At 37.1% G+C, this 14,601-nt stretch overlaps 2 protein-coding genes across 10 annotated transcripts; both read right to left on the bottom strand.

Moving 5' to 3' along the window:
* Positions 1–423: 423 nt before the first annotated feature.
* LOC132799070 (putative disease resistance protein RGA3) lies at positions 424–9,572 on the bottom strand. Of its 8 annotated transcripts, none has more exons than XM_060818310.1 (6): positions 3,917–9,572; positions 3,210–3,740; positions 3,005–3,087; positions 2,769–2,911; positions 1,467–1,565; positions 424–1,381 (listed from the first exon to the last, which is right to left on the bottom strand). In XM_060818310.1, the coding sequence occupies exon 1, from the start codon at positions 7,301–7,303 to the stop codon at positions 5,153–5,155; it is 2,151 nt and encodes a 716-aa protein (XP_060674293.1). In that variant the 5' UTR covers positions 7,304–9,572; the 3' UTR covers positions 424–1,381; positions 1,467–1,565; positions 2,769–2,911; positions 3,005–3,087; positions 3,210–3,740; positions 3,917–5,152. The 8 variants fall into 8 exon arrangements, with proteins under 8 accessions (XP_060674293.1, XP_060674292.1, XP_060674290.1 ...); XM_060818309.1 differs by having other exon boundaries at positions 2,769–3,096; positions 3,210–3,294; positions 3,607–3,740; XM_060818307.1 differs by having other exon boundaries at positions 2,769–3,087; positions 3,210–3,294; positions 3,607–3,740.
* Positions 9,573–9,712: 140 nt separating this feature from the next.
* On the bottom strand, positions 9,713–14,379 carry LOC107431149 (disease resistance protein RGA2). 2 transcript variants are annotated; one of them, XM_060818302.1, is made up of 2 exons: positions 10,603–14,379; positions 9,713–10,161 (listed from the first exon to the last, which is right to left on the bottom strand). In XM_060818302.1, exon 1 carries the CDS (start codon positions 14,030–14,032, stop codon positions 10,652–10,654), a length of 3,381 nt encoding a protein of 1,126 aa, XP_060674285.1. In that variant the 5' UTR covers positions 14,033–14,379; the 3' UTR covers positions 9,713–10,161; positions 10,603–10,651. The 2 variants fall into 2 exon arrangements, with proteins under 2 accessions (XP_060674285.1, XP_024935130.3); XM_025079362.3 differs by having other exon boundaries at positions 9,713–10,111.
* Positions 14,380–14,601: the final 222 nt, after the last annotated feature.

Genomic DNA, 14,601 nt, shown 5'->3' with positions numbered 1-14,601 from the left:
TGAACTTGCAATGTAAAAAGATCAAGGAAACAGGAACCAGTTTAAATGGTATTTTTAGGAGTGGCAGATGGAAGGCAAAAATCCCATTAGTTAAGAAGTTTATTACGGCACCAAAGTAATTAAACAAATAAATTAAAAGGAAAAAGAAAAAGAAAACAAACAGTGAATGGAAAAGTTAGTTAGCTAGTTATAATGTAAATGGTCAACAACAGGAAGTTCAATTTGTCTTCCAGTTAAAAAAACCAATATATCTTTCTCATATGCAAACATCGTGTGAATGATAGACAGACAAGATCTCTTCATACAGTTTCTGCATTAATTCAACATGGATAGATTATAACATGTTACGAAAATGCTAAATTCATTGCATAAAAACATTCTACTAGAGAAGAATATCATCTGCAAAGAAACCATTACCTGAACTTGAAGCAACAATTTGCAGCCTGTATTGCCTGTAGCATGGATTCTGCATATCAACATGTGGAATGTGGGCTATCTTGTGCCAGTCCTCTCCAGTTACCTTTCTACATCGTTCCACTGATACAGGGCAAAGTTTCATTTCCAAGCTTTGTAAGCCGGGTGAGGTGTTGGATACTTCATCCAACTCATCCAAAATGTCATCCAACTCAGCTGCAACATCTTTAAGCTTTTGAAGCCAATTCTAGATTGCCCTGTCTCTTCACCACCTCTCCTCCACCTCTTCAAGCACAGCATAGATTGTTGAGAGGATTATTGGGAGCTTCTCCATTTCACAGCTGACACCCCAAAGCATTCTAGAATATTTTTGGATAAAGGAGTTGAGATTCTCAATCATATCAGTAAGGACAGCTTCTACCATATTGACGCAATAGCAAATTGAAACCCAACAAAGAAAGCTTGAGAAAATAATTTGGTGCACCAACCAATTAACAATGACCAAATGTAAAACTCTAGAAACAAGATTACATATATAACGAACAGTGAACTTTATGCATCAGTCACCATACAAAAGTTTTTATCTATTTACAATCTTTTTAATTTTTACAAAGAGGAAAAGGTGAAACCGCAAATTCAAGTATGTCTAACTAATTGGGGACACATGTTATGGTCTCAATACTTTTCAGGCTAGAACAACAAAGCAAATGGTAAACATAAAACTTAATACAAATGCTAAAAAGCATTTACAATACAAATCCATATCATGAAATTTCTGCTAACGTTCTTCATTATGGCAGATCCAGCAGTGCGAACTTTCTGCTCCGGCACTGCAAAACCAAACTTGAAAATCTCTGAACCACTACACCAAATTTGTAACCAACCATGGAAGCGCCACATCCTCTGCCTTCTGAAATGCAGATTCAGGATCACCAGTGGGCATGAGGAGCTTTATCTATCAGTTTTCCTGCAGATACCAGTACAATAAACAAGTTACCAAAGTTTACATTGTAATTGAGTATGAAATGGAAATTTCCATCAGAGAATCTTACAGGGGCTGCTGAAGTAGCAAGTAGCAGCTCATAGTTTGGAGCAGAGCTCATAGTTTGGAGCAGAGTTATTGTAACTGACATATCCACTACTTTATTTCCCTGATGACACAAACCAAATGGAAAAAAAAAAGAATGTTGAGTTCTCCTAAATACTGTCTTTATAATGTCTTTTTAACAATATTGACACTCATTGTTCTCAAAATCCTTTGCATCTACTGCATCTACTCAATGCATGTTGTTTCTTAATTCCAAACGTTAAAAATAGCATAATGACATCCACTGGGCAAAAGTAAAATCAGAAACAAAAGCCTTCCATTCATCTATAGATTTTTATAAAGTTAGTACATCAAACATGACTTTCATATCAAGCAAGTAATTTAAAAAAAAAAAAAAGAAGACCAGCAGACAAAATTAATCAAATGTGGAATGAATATTTTATAAAGTACAAAGATTAAATAAATAGAATGTAGAAGTTCTCCAAAGACTTGCATTGTTATTAAAAATGGTAACCTAACTAGCTAGGATTGTCTTCATGTTACAATGATATAGAAAAGTAACCTAACTAGCTAGGATTGTCTTCATGTTACAATGATATATACCTTTTCTAGTTAGCAAGTCTAACAGATATTCACATATATTGTAAAACAACTAATATATCGGTCTGAAGATTTGTAAGAATGATAGAAAAATAGAGAACATGGTTTAATATATTGTTAAAATGCTCTATATAGAAAATAGAGAACAGGGTCTAATACATTGTTAAAATGCTTATCAGCCACTGGATATTGGTAAAATTAATGGTAAGCAGCTGCTAAAAAATTCTAGCTATTTAGAGGAAATTATAAGAAACTGAGTTTCTATTGAATAATCCAGTGCTACCTGGACATTAAGTTAAAACTAGTGACCGTAAAAAATAGAAAATGGATGATTCTAGAATGTAAATGTTAGCCACATGATAAAGTCGGTTTAGTAGATTTAGGCAATACAAACTACTCTATAAATCTGTATGAGCCATGTAACCTATTCAAGTAGCTAATTATCAACTACTTATACCAAGTATTGCCTATTCCTTCTACTAATACTAATTCTATTACCAATCTTGGCTTGTGTATCATACCTGTTAAATCAATAACTACTGGGTTTTATTTTATCAATTAACCAAAAATACATGCCAAATCACCAAAACAATCACATATAAATGATACGCCAGTACTCGAACCAAATGATAAGATCTAGTTAAAAGTGCATATCGTGACAATATCAAACATTAAGCAGGCTCAGTCTTCAAAGGTTGGTGCTCACTTGGTACAGATGTCTCTCGGCAACTGAGACTGATGGACTCGAGCATGTTTGGTCATATCTATCATTTTCCTTTTTTGCTCCTTTTCAACCATTCCAACTTTCTCCTTTGTCTTCTGGCCAACTTTTCCAAATACTTTTGCAACCTGTAAATCCATTCTTCATTAAGGCAGATCCAGCACAACCAGTAAAAACATTCATCTGCCTTGATGGAGACAACCTGTAAAAACATCTAAGACCTGAAGCTGTTATGTCATCAAAGTTGTTTGCCTCATTGGACCTGTGTTGCTAGCCCCATCCTCTGCCTTCTGAAATGCAGAACCTGCACCACCTGGAGCCTTTATTACTACTTTCTTGCTGATACCAGTGCAATGTCATAATAAACAGGTCAGTAACATTAATATGTTAAGTATTAAAATGGAAGTTTCCAATAGAGACAATTACTGGAGTTGATGAAATAGCAGGTGGCAGCTTCTCATACTCTGGTGGCAGAATTATTGTCACAGACATTCATAATTGTAGCTTCCCCCTGATGAAATAATTTTCAACTGAAACTTTTCAGTGCAAACCAAGTGCCAAAAAGTATGTTAAAATCTTCTAAATATGCTTTCCACGATTTCTCTTTAAAGTATTGCCACTCGTTATAATCCAAAAATCCAGGTACTGGACATATCTATTCAATGCATATTTCAATTGATAATTTTGAGCTTTAATTTCAATTGGGATAGTATATCAGGTTATATTATATATTTCAGATCAATCAGACAGAAAACATTAGTAGTTATCAAGTATAACAACAAATATTCAAATATATTGTTAAAGAAGAACTACTTAGTGATACCTTGTAAGTAAAACAGCTGATTTATCTCTGTGTGTGAATATGGTGACAATGAGTAAAAGGACATAGAAACACTCAGCCTGTGATTGAAGATAGATCAAATGCTCTGATATGACTGCTTTCTTCACTCTTTCAACCTGCGAAAATTTAATATATTGTTAAAATGCTCCAAAAGGCACTGCATACAATATAAACAATATTCCACTTGAGAAAAGAACATCAAATGTAAAAGAAAACCACACAAACTTTTATTTGAACACCTAACTTATTCTTCTATAGGATGTTAACCATGGAGGGACTTATATTTAAATACCTGTACTTAGAACAAACAATTTGCAGCATATTCTTATTTGGGTTGGTCGCTAGCTAGCAGGCCACATGCTGAGGCGTGGAACGTGGGCTATCCTGGGCCAGTCTTCTCCCATTTCCATTTTACATCGTTCAACTAATTTAGGGCAATCTCCAATATGCAAGCTTTGTAAGTTGGTGAGGAATTGGATACTTGTGGGTAGATATTCCAAGCTGGGACAATTGCTAATAGATAATGAACAAAGAGACGTCAAGTCTCCAAGCCAGTTAGGCAACAATTCAAGATTTGGAAACCCAGATATACTCATGTCTTGGAGGCAGGGGAGATGCTGAAAGTTGTCAGGCAAAGCTGCCAACTTTGATAGAGTCAGACGTTGGAGGGAAGAGAGATTGTTAAGACCATTTGGGAAAGTCTCCAGCTCTGAAGAGCCACTGACCTCCAATGTTTCAAGGGCAGTAAGGTCTCCAAAACTATCTGACAAACTTTTCAATTTGTTACAATTCTCAATGCGCATCCTTCTAAGGCTATTTAAGCCTTGAAATATTCCCACAGGAAAGCACTCCAGCATATCACAATAACGGATAGATAATTCTTTCAAAGCGGTTAGGCCAATAAGCATGTCAGATTGCAAATGTTGAAGCTTCCTGAATCTTACAATCTTAAGTGCTTTGAGAGCGGTGAGATGATGCAGGACCCCACTAGGAAAGGAAGCCAACTCATCATTATCAGATATGTAAAGTGATGTTAGAGTATGGAGATTTGCAACTGATTCTAACACTGTCTCATTGCATCCCAATATATTTAAATCCTGGATTGACTGTAGACAATGTAAGGAGGTCAGTTTGGGGCATCCGTCAATGTGCAAATAAGACAGGCGGGGGAATACGTCGCTTCTTTCAGCCCTGCATAACTTTTCTAAGTTCGGTAAGTTATGAATCTGAAGATTTTCTAAGCGGAAGAAACCGCCAAATAGCTGTCCATTATAGGATTCATTATCCACATACCGTAAACAATCCATACCACGTAAATAAAGAGAAGTTAAAGATGGTAGTTTCCCCATGGCTGTAGGAAGTTCCAAACTGTTTTGCCAGCCATTTAAACATATGCTGACTAAATTTTCAAAGTTTGGACTGAACCAATGAGGCAAATGTCCACCTCTAAAATTTGAAATTTCCAAAAGTTCTAAAGTCAGAGGAGGTTCAAGAGCATCAAGTACCTGCTCATTTAGCTTTTGGTCTCCTACTTCATTAGGTTGTAATACCAATGCAGATGCAACCTTTGGAGATTCGTCTTTCCCACTAGATTGGCTTTTTTAGCTTTCATTGGACTCTTCACTTTCTCAAGGTGTTCAATTCTCAGACTACCACCAAGATTTAATAAGCTTTCCAATTCATCTATATCACATCCTCTTCTCCTATCCACAATAAACCTACTTAAACTTCTTAAGCAACTTAGTTTCCCAATGTTAGGAGGCATGTGATTTAACGAACGACAACCTTCAATATAAAGATGACGAAGACTCCTCATGCGACTCATATGCTTTGGTAGCTTCTCAAGATTATAACACTCACTTACATCCAAAGTCTGTAAGTTTACCAACAAACAGATTGACTCAGGAAGGATTCTAATGTTAGTTCTTGAAAAATTCAAATATCTTAGATGTTTGGAATTACTGATTAGAGTAGATAAGGACTTCAACTTCAAGATGAAAGAATCTTTTATATCAAAAGCACGTAAACTAGGAAAATGTAAGCGATGAGGCAACTTAGCTTGAGCCATACTGCTAGACATCTGCATTAACAGTAAAGTACGCAAGGATTTTCCGTTGTAAAACGTAGAAAAGATATCTGGCAAATCAGACTTGGTAACTGTGCATTCATCCTTCATAATACATTGAGCCAGATCGTGTACTAGATCATGCATCTTGAAACTTTTAACGTTGCCAAGTCCATCCCTGTCAGCATCTTGAAAGAATGATCGCAAATATAATTCATTACAAATTTCATTCCCCATCTCTTCCACCTCTATGTTTCCTCTGGGAGATATAAGATCATTAGCCATCCAAAGATGAACTAGTGTTTCCTTCTCAATTTGAAAATCCTTGGGGAAAATGGCACAAAATGCAAAACATCTTCGTAATTGAGCCGTTAGTTGAAAGTAGCTCAATCTCAAAGCTGGCAGGATGGAAGTTCCATCTTGTGGTAAATTCCAAAGTTCACTTTCCATAACCAAAAGCCACTGCTTTTCCTCACTTTTGGAGTACATTAAGCTTCCTAAACTCTTTGCTGCTAGCGGATTTCCCTTGCACTTCTTCACAATCTCCTTTCCAATTTTCACAAGACTTGGTCGTTTTTCACTTTCATTGCCAAATGCACGTTGGCTGAACAATAACCAACATTCATCTTCAGATAAGTTAGATAAATGATGCATTTGTGTTGCTCTCATAATTGATGCAACCTTTTCATGACGAGTGGTAACTACAATTGAAGAACCATTTAATCCACAAGCAAGTACATTTCTCAACCCTTCCCATTTATCTTGATCTTCATTCCACACATCATCCAAAACTAGTAAAAACTTCTTCCCTTCCAACATGTTTTGGAGGCGTTTCTGCAGAGGATCCATGTCCAAAGCTTCACAAGCATTTCCAGAGGCAGATTCTATTATAGCTTTTATCAATCTCCACACGTCAAAGTCCTCAGAGACACATACCCATATTTTCATGTCAAAATGCTTCACAACCCTTGGATCATTGTACACAAGTTTAGCGAGGGTAGTCTTTCCGATGCCTCCCATACCTACAATATGATAGGTAGAGAGACTCTCTTTAGAATTGCTTGAATTCGACTCTACCAAAAACTCCACAATCTTATCTTTATCTTCTTCTCTTCCATACACATATTGCTCATGAACAATGGAGCCAGTTTCACGTTTGTTTCTTACTTGGACGTGTCTCTGATCCTCAACAACCACACGCAAATGAAAATTCTCACGTTCTTTTGCAATATCATCCAATCTTTCTGAAACATCTTTCATCTTTTTTGCAACTTGAAAACGAAACCAAATATTTTTTGGGTTTAAAAATGATAAGAAAGAAGCTTTTACCTTTTGGAACCTCTGCATTTTGTGCTCCAGCAGTGATGCCTCCATTGAACACTCATCCAGAATGTCATCCAACTCACCAGAAACATCTTTAAGCTTTTGCAGCCAATTCTTGATCTCTCTGTTTCTTAACTGCTTCTCCTCTGCATCTTCTAGAACATCATGGATGGTTGAGAGGATGCTAGACAGCCTCTCCATCTCTTTGTTGACACCCCAAAGCAATCCAAACTCTTTCTGGATCAAAGAGTTCAGATTCTCTAACATGATAGTAAGTAAAGCTTCAGCCATTGTCACAGTAGCAAATGAATTCGGATGAAGAAATTAAGTTGAGGAATAATGGATTAAGCTTGCTACTTTATCAACCAAATGGCTTAACATATGAGTGTTTTTTATGAAGATTGTTAGGTACAGAAAAGTCAATGCCAAGAAAGCTCCAGGAACTTTCAATCTGCAGCAGCATATAGCTCCACTTGCATGTTAACAATATTAAATTACTGCAGTGTGTATTCTAAGGCGGTACGGACAAAAGACGATGACTCTTTAATTTTGGCTTCATTATCGTGGAATATTCTTTGGAGTTCAAAATAATTGTGTAAATAATAGCCAATGAAGGAAATTAAATCCTTTCTTTTGTAGTATTTCTCTAATTGTTTATTGGTTCTAACACAATACAAATTTTTTATCTAACCTTTTTCAACTTAAAATATATTCATAAATTGGAGGGACGGGAGATGCTGTGTAAGGCCTCAGGCAACTTTGTAACTTAGGATGAGGAACACCGAGATTTTGTGAACATGACAGCACCGGATGTCAGAGGTAAGAAAGATTGTTAAGACCATTTGGGAATGCCTCCAACTCTGGACAATCATGTTCACTGTTGAACATGATACAGTCTTCACTGAACGTGATACTTGTAAGGCTATTTGAGTCTTAAAATATTTCCATTGGAAAATACTCAAGCATATGGCAAGAAGTGACAGGTAACAGATCCAAAGTGCTTAGCGCAATTAGCTGAATCTTGTAATCTTAAGTGATCGGAGAATGGTGAGATTTTGTAGCACCCTAATAGGAAAGGAGGCCAAATCATCATGCCAGGGTATGGAGATTTTAAATTGAATTTAAGTGTCTCACAGGATTCCCATATTTTCAAATCTTTGATTGACCGAAGACAATTTAAGTTCAATTTAGGGCATTTCTCCATGTTTACATAGAGTTCAAAGTGTATGAGACTGACCACGTAAGGCGAACGAAGCAGCTGATGCAAAATTTTGGTCATTACTTGACCAAAGTAAAAGAAAAGAATCCCTGACAACATCCTATGCCTTGTAAAGTGCAGAAACGGCACCAGGAGGAGCTTTGTTACCAGTTTCCTGCAGATACTAGTACAATAACAGGTTAGTAACATTATAATTGTAAGTATGAAATAGATATTTCCATTAGAGAATCTTAAAGGAAGTGCTGAGTAGCATGTGGAAGCTCATACTCAGGAGCCAGAGTTATTCTGACAGACATATCCACTACTTTATCTCCCCTTTCCTGATGACATAAAGTTTTAAAGTGAAACTAGTAAGCATAAACCAATAAGTGTGTAAACTTCTCTGTGATACATATTACATATTGTCTTTAACTACTATTGCCATTCATATATTCTCAAGAAAAATAGTCATCACGACCTGTGATTGTCACCATCAGCCACCATACATGGTCTTACGACTTTGCGGAGACCTGTGTTTTTGGTAAACACCCCACCCCCGAGTATACTCTTCAACAGGAACCACACAAAGATAGATTGATACAATAGAAACCTCTGGTAAAATGCCCCCATAGGCAACAATTTGGAAGACCTTCTTATGCCAGTCAGTTGCTTGGAGACTGCAAGTGTTTACGTGGAATGTGGGCAATTTGATGCCAATCTTTTCCTGTTTCCTTTTCACATTGCTCTATGAAATTTGCAAATCTTTTAAATTGGCAAGATTTTGGGTACTTCTTGGTGGAGATGACACTTTGGGACAAACTCTTACAGATAATGAATAAAGAGATGTAAAGTTTCCAAGCCAGTCAGGCAACAATGAGAGGTTTGGAATCTGATATATATTCAGTTGGAGGGAAGGGAGATGCTGTAAGGCCTCAGACAAAGTTGTAGGATGAACAGTGAGATTATGCGAATTATCATCTTCATCTTGATTGGAGTAGCCATAGCCTGAGAGGCTTAGATATTGAAGGGAAGAAAGATTGTGATGACTGTTTGGAAACATGCAAGTGAAACTGAATATGCTCATTTGCAATACAGAGATGAGATAGTATTTATTGGATTCAAAGAGGATACGAAAGAAGCTCCTAACTTTTGGGTTGATCTAGACCGCTGCCTTTTGTACACCACTACTAGTGCCTCTATTTAACACTCATCCAAAGTGTCATCCAACTCCTCTGCAACATTTTTAAGCATTTGAAGCCAATTCTTGATTGCCCTGTCTCTTCACTGCCTCTCCTCGGCATCTTCAAACACAAAACAGATTGCTGAGAGGATGCCTGAGAACTTCTTCATTACCCGGTTGACACCGCAAGGCAATCCAAACTCTTTTTGGATCAAGGATTTGATATTCTCAATCAAAGCAATAAGTAGATCATACAAGCAAATTGAATTCCAATGAAGAAAGCTGAAAAATAATTTTGTGCTCCAACTAACTAACAAAAACATAATGCAAAACTCTAGAAACAAGATCACATATATATAAACTTTAAACATCAATCTCCACACAAAAATTTGTGCCCATTTATAAGTTATTTAATTTTTAATAAAAAGAGAAGGTGAAACCAAGAATAGTGAAATATGTCTAATTAATTGTAGACACATGTTATAATCTCAATACTTTCAACCTAGAAGAACTAAGCAAATCATAAACATATAACTTAATATAAATGCTAAAATGCATTTACAATACAAATCCATATCGTGAAATTTCTGCTAACGTCCTTCATTATGAATGATCCAGCACTCCTAACTTTTTGCTCAGGAACTGCAAAACTAAACCTGAAATTTCTGAACCACTTATCCGACCTCGTCACCCTCCCTGGAAGCACCACATCCTCTGCCTTCTGAAATGCAGATTCAGAACCACCAGTGGGCATGAGGAGCTTTATTAAACCTTCAATTATAGTAAACTGAGGAAATTATAGTAAACTGAGGAAATTATAGTAAATTAACTAGATTTTATGCAATACAAACTGACATCGTCCCCCTATAAATCTGTATGAGCCATAAGTAAGCTATTTAAGTAGCTAGCTAATAATCAACTACTTCTACCAAGTATCGCCTATTCATTCCACTTATTCTATTCATCTCCGCTTGTGTATCGGGTCTTATTTTATCAATTAACCAAAAATACATACATGCCAAATCTCCCAAACAATCACATATAAATGATACTCCGGTGCGAGAGAGAGATTTGAAAAAAAAAAAAAAAATTAATACTAGCAGCGTCTTCTTATATTTAAATGCTAGAGAAAAAAACATAAAAAGTTGATTTATAAAAAAAAAAATAAAAAAATAAAAATAAAAGGCCATGGACGGACTTATATTTAAATACCTCTACGTTGATCAAACAATTTTCCGTGTCTTCTTGTATGAGTGGGTCGCTAGCTAGCAGGCCACACATGGATACGTGGAATGTGGGCTATTTTGTGCCAGTCCTCCCCGATTCCATTTTTACATCGTTTCTTTAATTTACGGCAATCTCCGATTGCCAAGCTCTGTAAGTTGGTGAGGTGTTGGATACATTTGGGTAGATATTCCAAGTTGCGACAATTGCTAATAGATAATGAAGAAAGAGATGTCAAGTCTCCAAGCCACTCAGGCAAATTTTCAAGATTTGGAAACCCAGAAATTTCCATATATTTAAGAGAGGGGAGATGCTTTAAGTTCTCAGGCAAAGCTGCCAATCGTACTAGGGTCAGACGTTGGAGGGAAGAAAGATTGTTAAGACCATCTGGGAAAGTTTCCAACTCTGAACAACCTTGGAGTTGCAATGATTCAAGGGCAGTAAGGTCTCCAAAGCTATCTGACAAACCTTTCAGCTTTCTACACTTCTTAATGTGTATCTCTTTAAGGCTAATTAAGCCTTGAAATATTCCCGTTGGAAAGCACTCAAGCATTTCGCAATGAGAGATAGATAATTTTTCCAAAGCGGTTAGGCCAATAAGCATGTCAGATGGCAAATCTTGAAGCTTTCTGAATCTTGAAATCCCAAGTGATTTGAGAGCGGTCAGATTATGCAGGAACCCATCGGGAAAGGAAGCCAAATCATCATTATCAGATATATAAAGTGATTTTAGAGTATGGAGATTTGAAACTGATTCTAACACTGTCTCATTGCATTTCGTTACATATAACTTCTCGATTGACGGAAGATAGTGTAAGGAGGTCAGTTTAGGGCATCCACCAATATCCAAATTGGATAGACGTGGGAGTGTGTGGCTTCTTTCCACCCTGGACAACCTTTCTAAATTTGGTAAATAAAGAATCCTGAGAGTTTCTAAGCGGAAGAAGCCGCCGAATAGCTGTCCATTATAGGATTCATTATCCACATACCGCAAACAATCCATATCACGTAAATAAAGAGATGTTAGAGATGGTAGTTTCCCCATGGCTGTAGGAAGTTCCATACTGTTTTTACAGTAACTGAAATCTATGCTGATTAAATTTTCAAAGTCTGCATTAAACCAATGCGGGAAATGTCCACCTCTAAAATTTGAAATTTCCAAAAGTTTTAAAGTCGGAGGAGGTTCAAGAGCATCAAGTACCTGCTCATTCAGCTTTTGGTCTCCTACTTCATTTAGGTTGTAATACCAATGCAAATGCAACCTTTGGAGATTCGTCTTTCCCACTAGATTGGCTTTTTTGGCTTCCACTGGACTCTTCACTTTCTCAAGGTGTTCGATTCTCAAACTACCACCAAGTTTTAATAAGCTTCCCAACTCATCTGTATCATATCCTCTTCTCCGATCCACAATAAACCTGCTTAAACTTCTTAAGCAACTTAGTTTCCCAATGTTGGGAGGCATGTGATTTAACAAACGACAACCTTCAATATAAAGATGACAAAGACTCCTTAATCGACTCATATGCTTTGGTAGCTTCTGAAGATTATAACAATGACTTACATCCAAAGTCTGTAAGCTTTGCAAGGAACAAATTGGCTCGGGAAGGAATCTGATCTGAGCTCCCGAAAGATTCAAATACCTTAAATGTTTCGAACTAACGATTAGAGAAGATAAACATGATAACTCTATGCTTGACCGTCTAGCAACAAAAGCTCGTAAAGAACGAAAATACAAGCCATAAGGAAACTTATTGACAGACGGCATCAACACTAAAGTACGCAAGGATTTTGGTTTGTATAAAGCAGAACGCATGTCAAATATTGTTGGTTCAGAGGAATTAAATGTCATGTGGCGAACCCTCGATAAGTTATGATCAGGGCAATCAATTTCTGAAACATGCAGTACTTCATCCTTCATAATGTATTGAGCAAGATCATGCACTAGATCATGCATCGTGAAACGATCAATGTGGTACTCCTTTTGGAAGAATGATCGCCAATATAATTCCTTAAAGATATCATTGCCAATCTCTTCCACCTCCATTTTTCCTTTGGAAGATATCAGGTCATTAGCGATCCACAGATGAATTAATCTTACCTTCTCTATTTTAAAATCCTTGGGAAATATGGCGCAAAACGCAAAACATCGTCGTAAATCAATTGGTAGATGAAGGTAGCTCAATCTCAAAGCAGGCAGGATGTGAGTTTCTTCTTGTGGCAGATTCCAAAGTTCACTTTCCATAACGGAAAGCCACTTCTTTTCCTCACTTTCGAACTGCAATAAGCTTCCTAAAGTCTTTGCCGCTAGCGGATTTCCCTTGCACTTCCTCACAATCTCCTTCCCAATTTTTACAAGATTTGGTCGCTCTTCACGTTCATTTAGAAATGCACTATGCTTAAACACTGACCAGCAATCATCTTCTGGTAAACGTGACAACCGATGCATTGGTGTTGTTCCCATAATAGATGCAACCTTTATGAGACGAGTGGTAACTACGATCGAAGAACCATTTGATCCACAAGCAAGTACATTTCTTAACCCTTCCCATAGCTCTCGGTTGTGATTCCACACATCATCCAAGACAAGCAAAAATCTCTTCGTCCCCAATATGCTTTGTAGGCGCTTCTGCAGGGGATCCATGCCCATATCATCACAAATATTTGTAGTGGCAGACTCTATCATAGCTTTTATCAATCTCTTCTCATCAAAGTCCTCAGAAACACATACCCATATTTTCATCTCAAAATTCTCACCAACCCTTTTATCATTGAACACCAATCGAGCAAGGGTAGTTTTTCCCAAGCCACCCATACCCACAATAGGATAGACAGAGAGATCTTTGGAACTTCTTGAATTCTCTACCAAAAACTGCACAATCTTATCTTTATCTTCTTCTCTTCCATACACATGTTTCTGATCTACGGAGCCTGTTTCACGATTCTTTCTTACTTGGACAGGTCTCCGATCCTCAACAACCTCACGCTCACGCAAGTGAAACTTCAAACGTTCATTTGCAATTTCATCCAATCTCTCTAAAACATCTTGAATCTTTTTTGCAATATGATAACGAAACCAAATATTTTTTGGGTTCATAAAGGATAGGACAGAAGCTCTAACCTTTTGGGTTGATCCAAACCTCTGGCTTTTGTACTCCAGTCGTGATGCCTCCATCGAGCACTCATCCAGAATGTCATCCATCTTACCATAAACATCCTTAAGCTTTTGCAGCCAATCCTTGATTGGCATGTTTTCTGACTGCCTCTCGTCCCTCTCGGCATCGTGAAGCACCGCACAGATGGTTTCGAGGATGCTAGAGAGCCTCCTCATTTCTTTGTCGACACCCCAAAGCAATCCAAACTCTTTGCAGATTAAGGAGTTGAGATTCTTAAGCATGACAGTAACTACAGCTTCAGCCATGTTGTCACAGTAGCAAATTGGAATTCCAAGTACAGAGAAAGTTGAGAAAAACAATGGATTAAGCTTGCTAGTTCATCAACCAAATAGATTAAGATATGAGTTTCCATGACGAAGACAGTGTTAGGTCAACCAAGTCAATGCCAAAGTTCCAGGAACCTTCAACCTGGAAGCACTAAGCGTGTAGGACCTACTTGCCATGTTGCTTTACTTTACCAGCAAAGCTTTTGTGTCAGACTTTCTATGTTCTTGTTCTTTTCCTTCCATCGTAAGGTTTTGATAATCTCTGTCGCGTTAATAATTCGGTTAAACCGATAATTTAGTAGTTTTAATACAGATTTCAAATTGCATTAGCTCTTGCTTGATGATAAAATGCAATTTCAAGGAACCTGCTGATATGACTTGACGAAGCTAGAGGGGAATGTTTGAAAAAGAGGGCAATAGAAAATAACCCTCATATTTATTTACCTCTATTATTGAGGAATATTCCTGGCAGTTAAAAAATTATTGCGGAAAAAGCTGGAAATTAAATCTTGCTAATTGTTTGTTGGTTCAATCAAACACAGCCCAAA

Source organism: Ziziphus jujuba, chromosome 6, assembly GCF_031755915.1.
Source record: "Ziziphus jujuba cultivar Dongzao chromosome 6, ASM3175591v1".
Taxonomy (NCBI): Eukaryota; Viridiplantae; Streptophyta; class Magnoliopsida; order Rosales; family Rhamnaceae; genus Ziziphus; species Ziziphus jujuba.
This window is presented reverse-complemented; position numbering and strand designations above follow the sequence as displayed.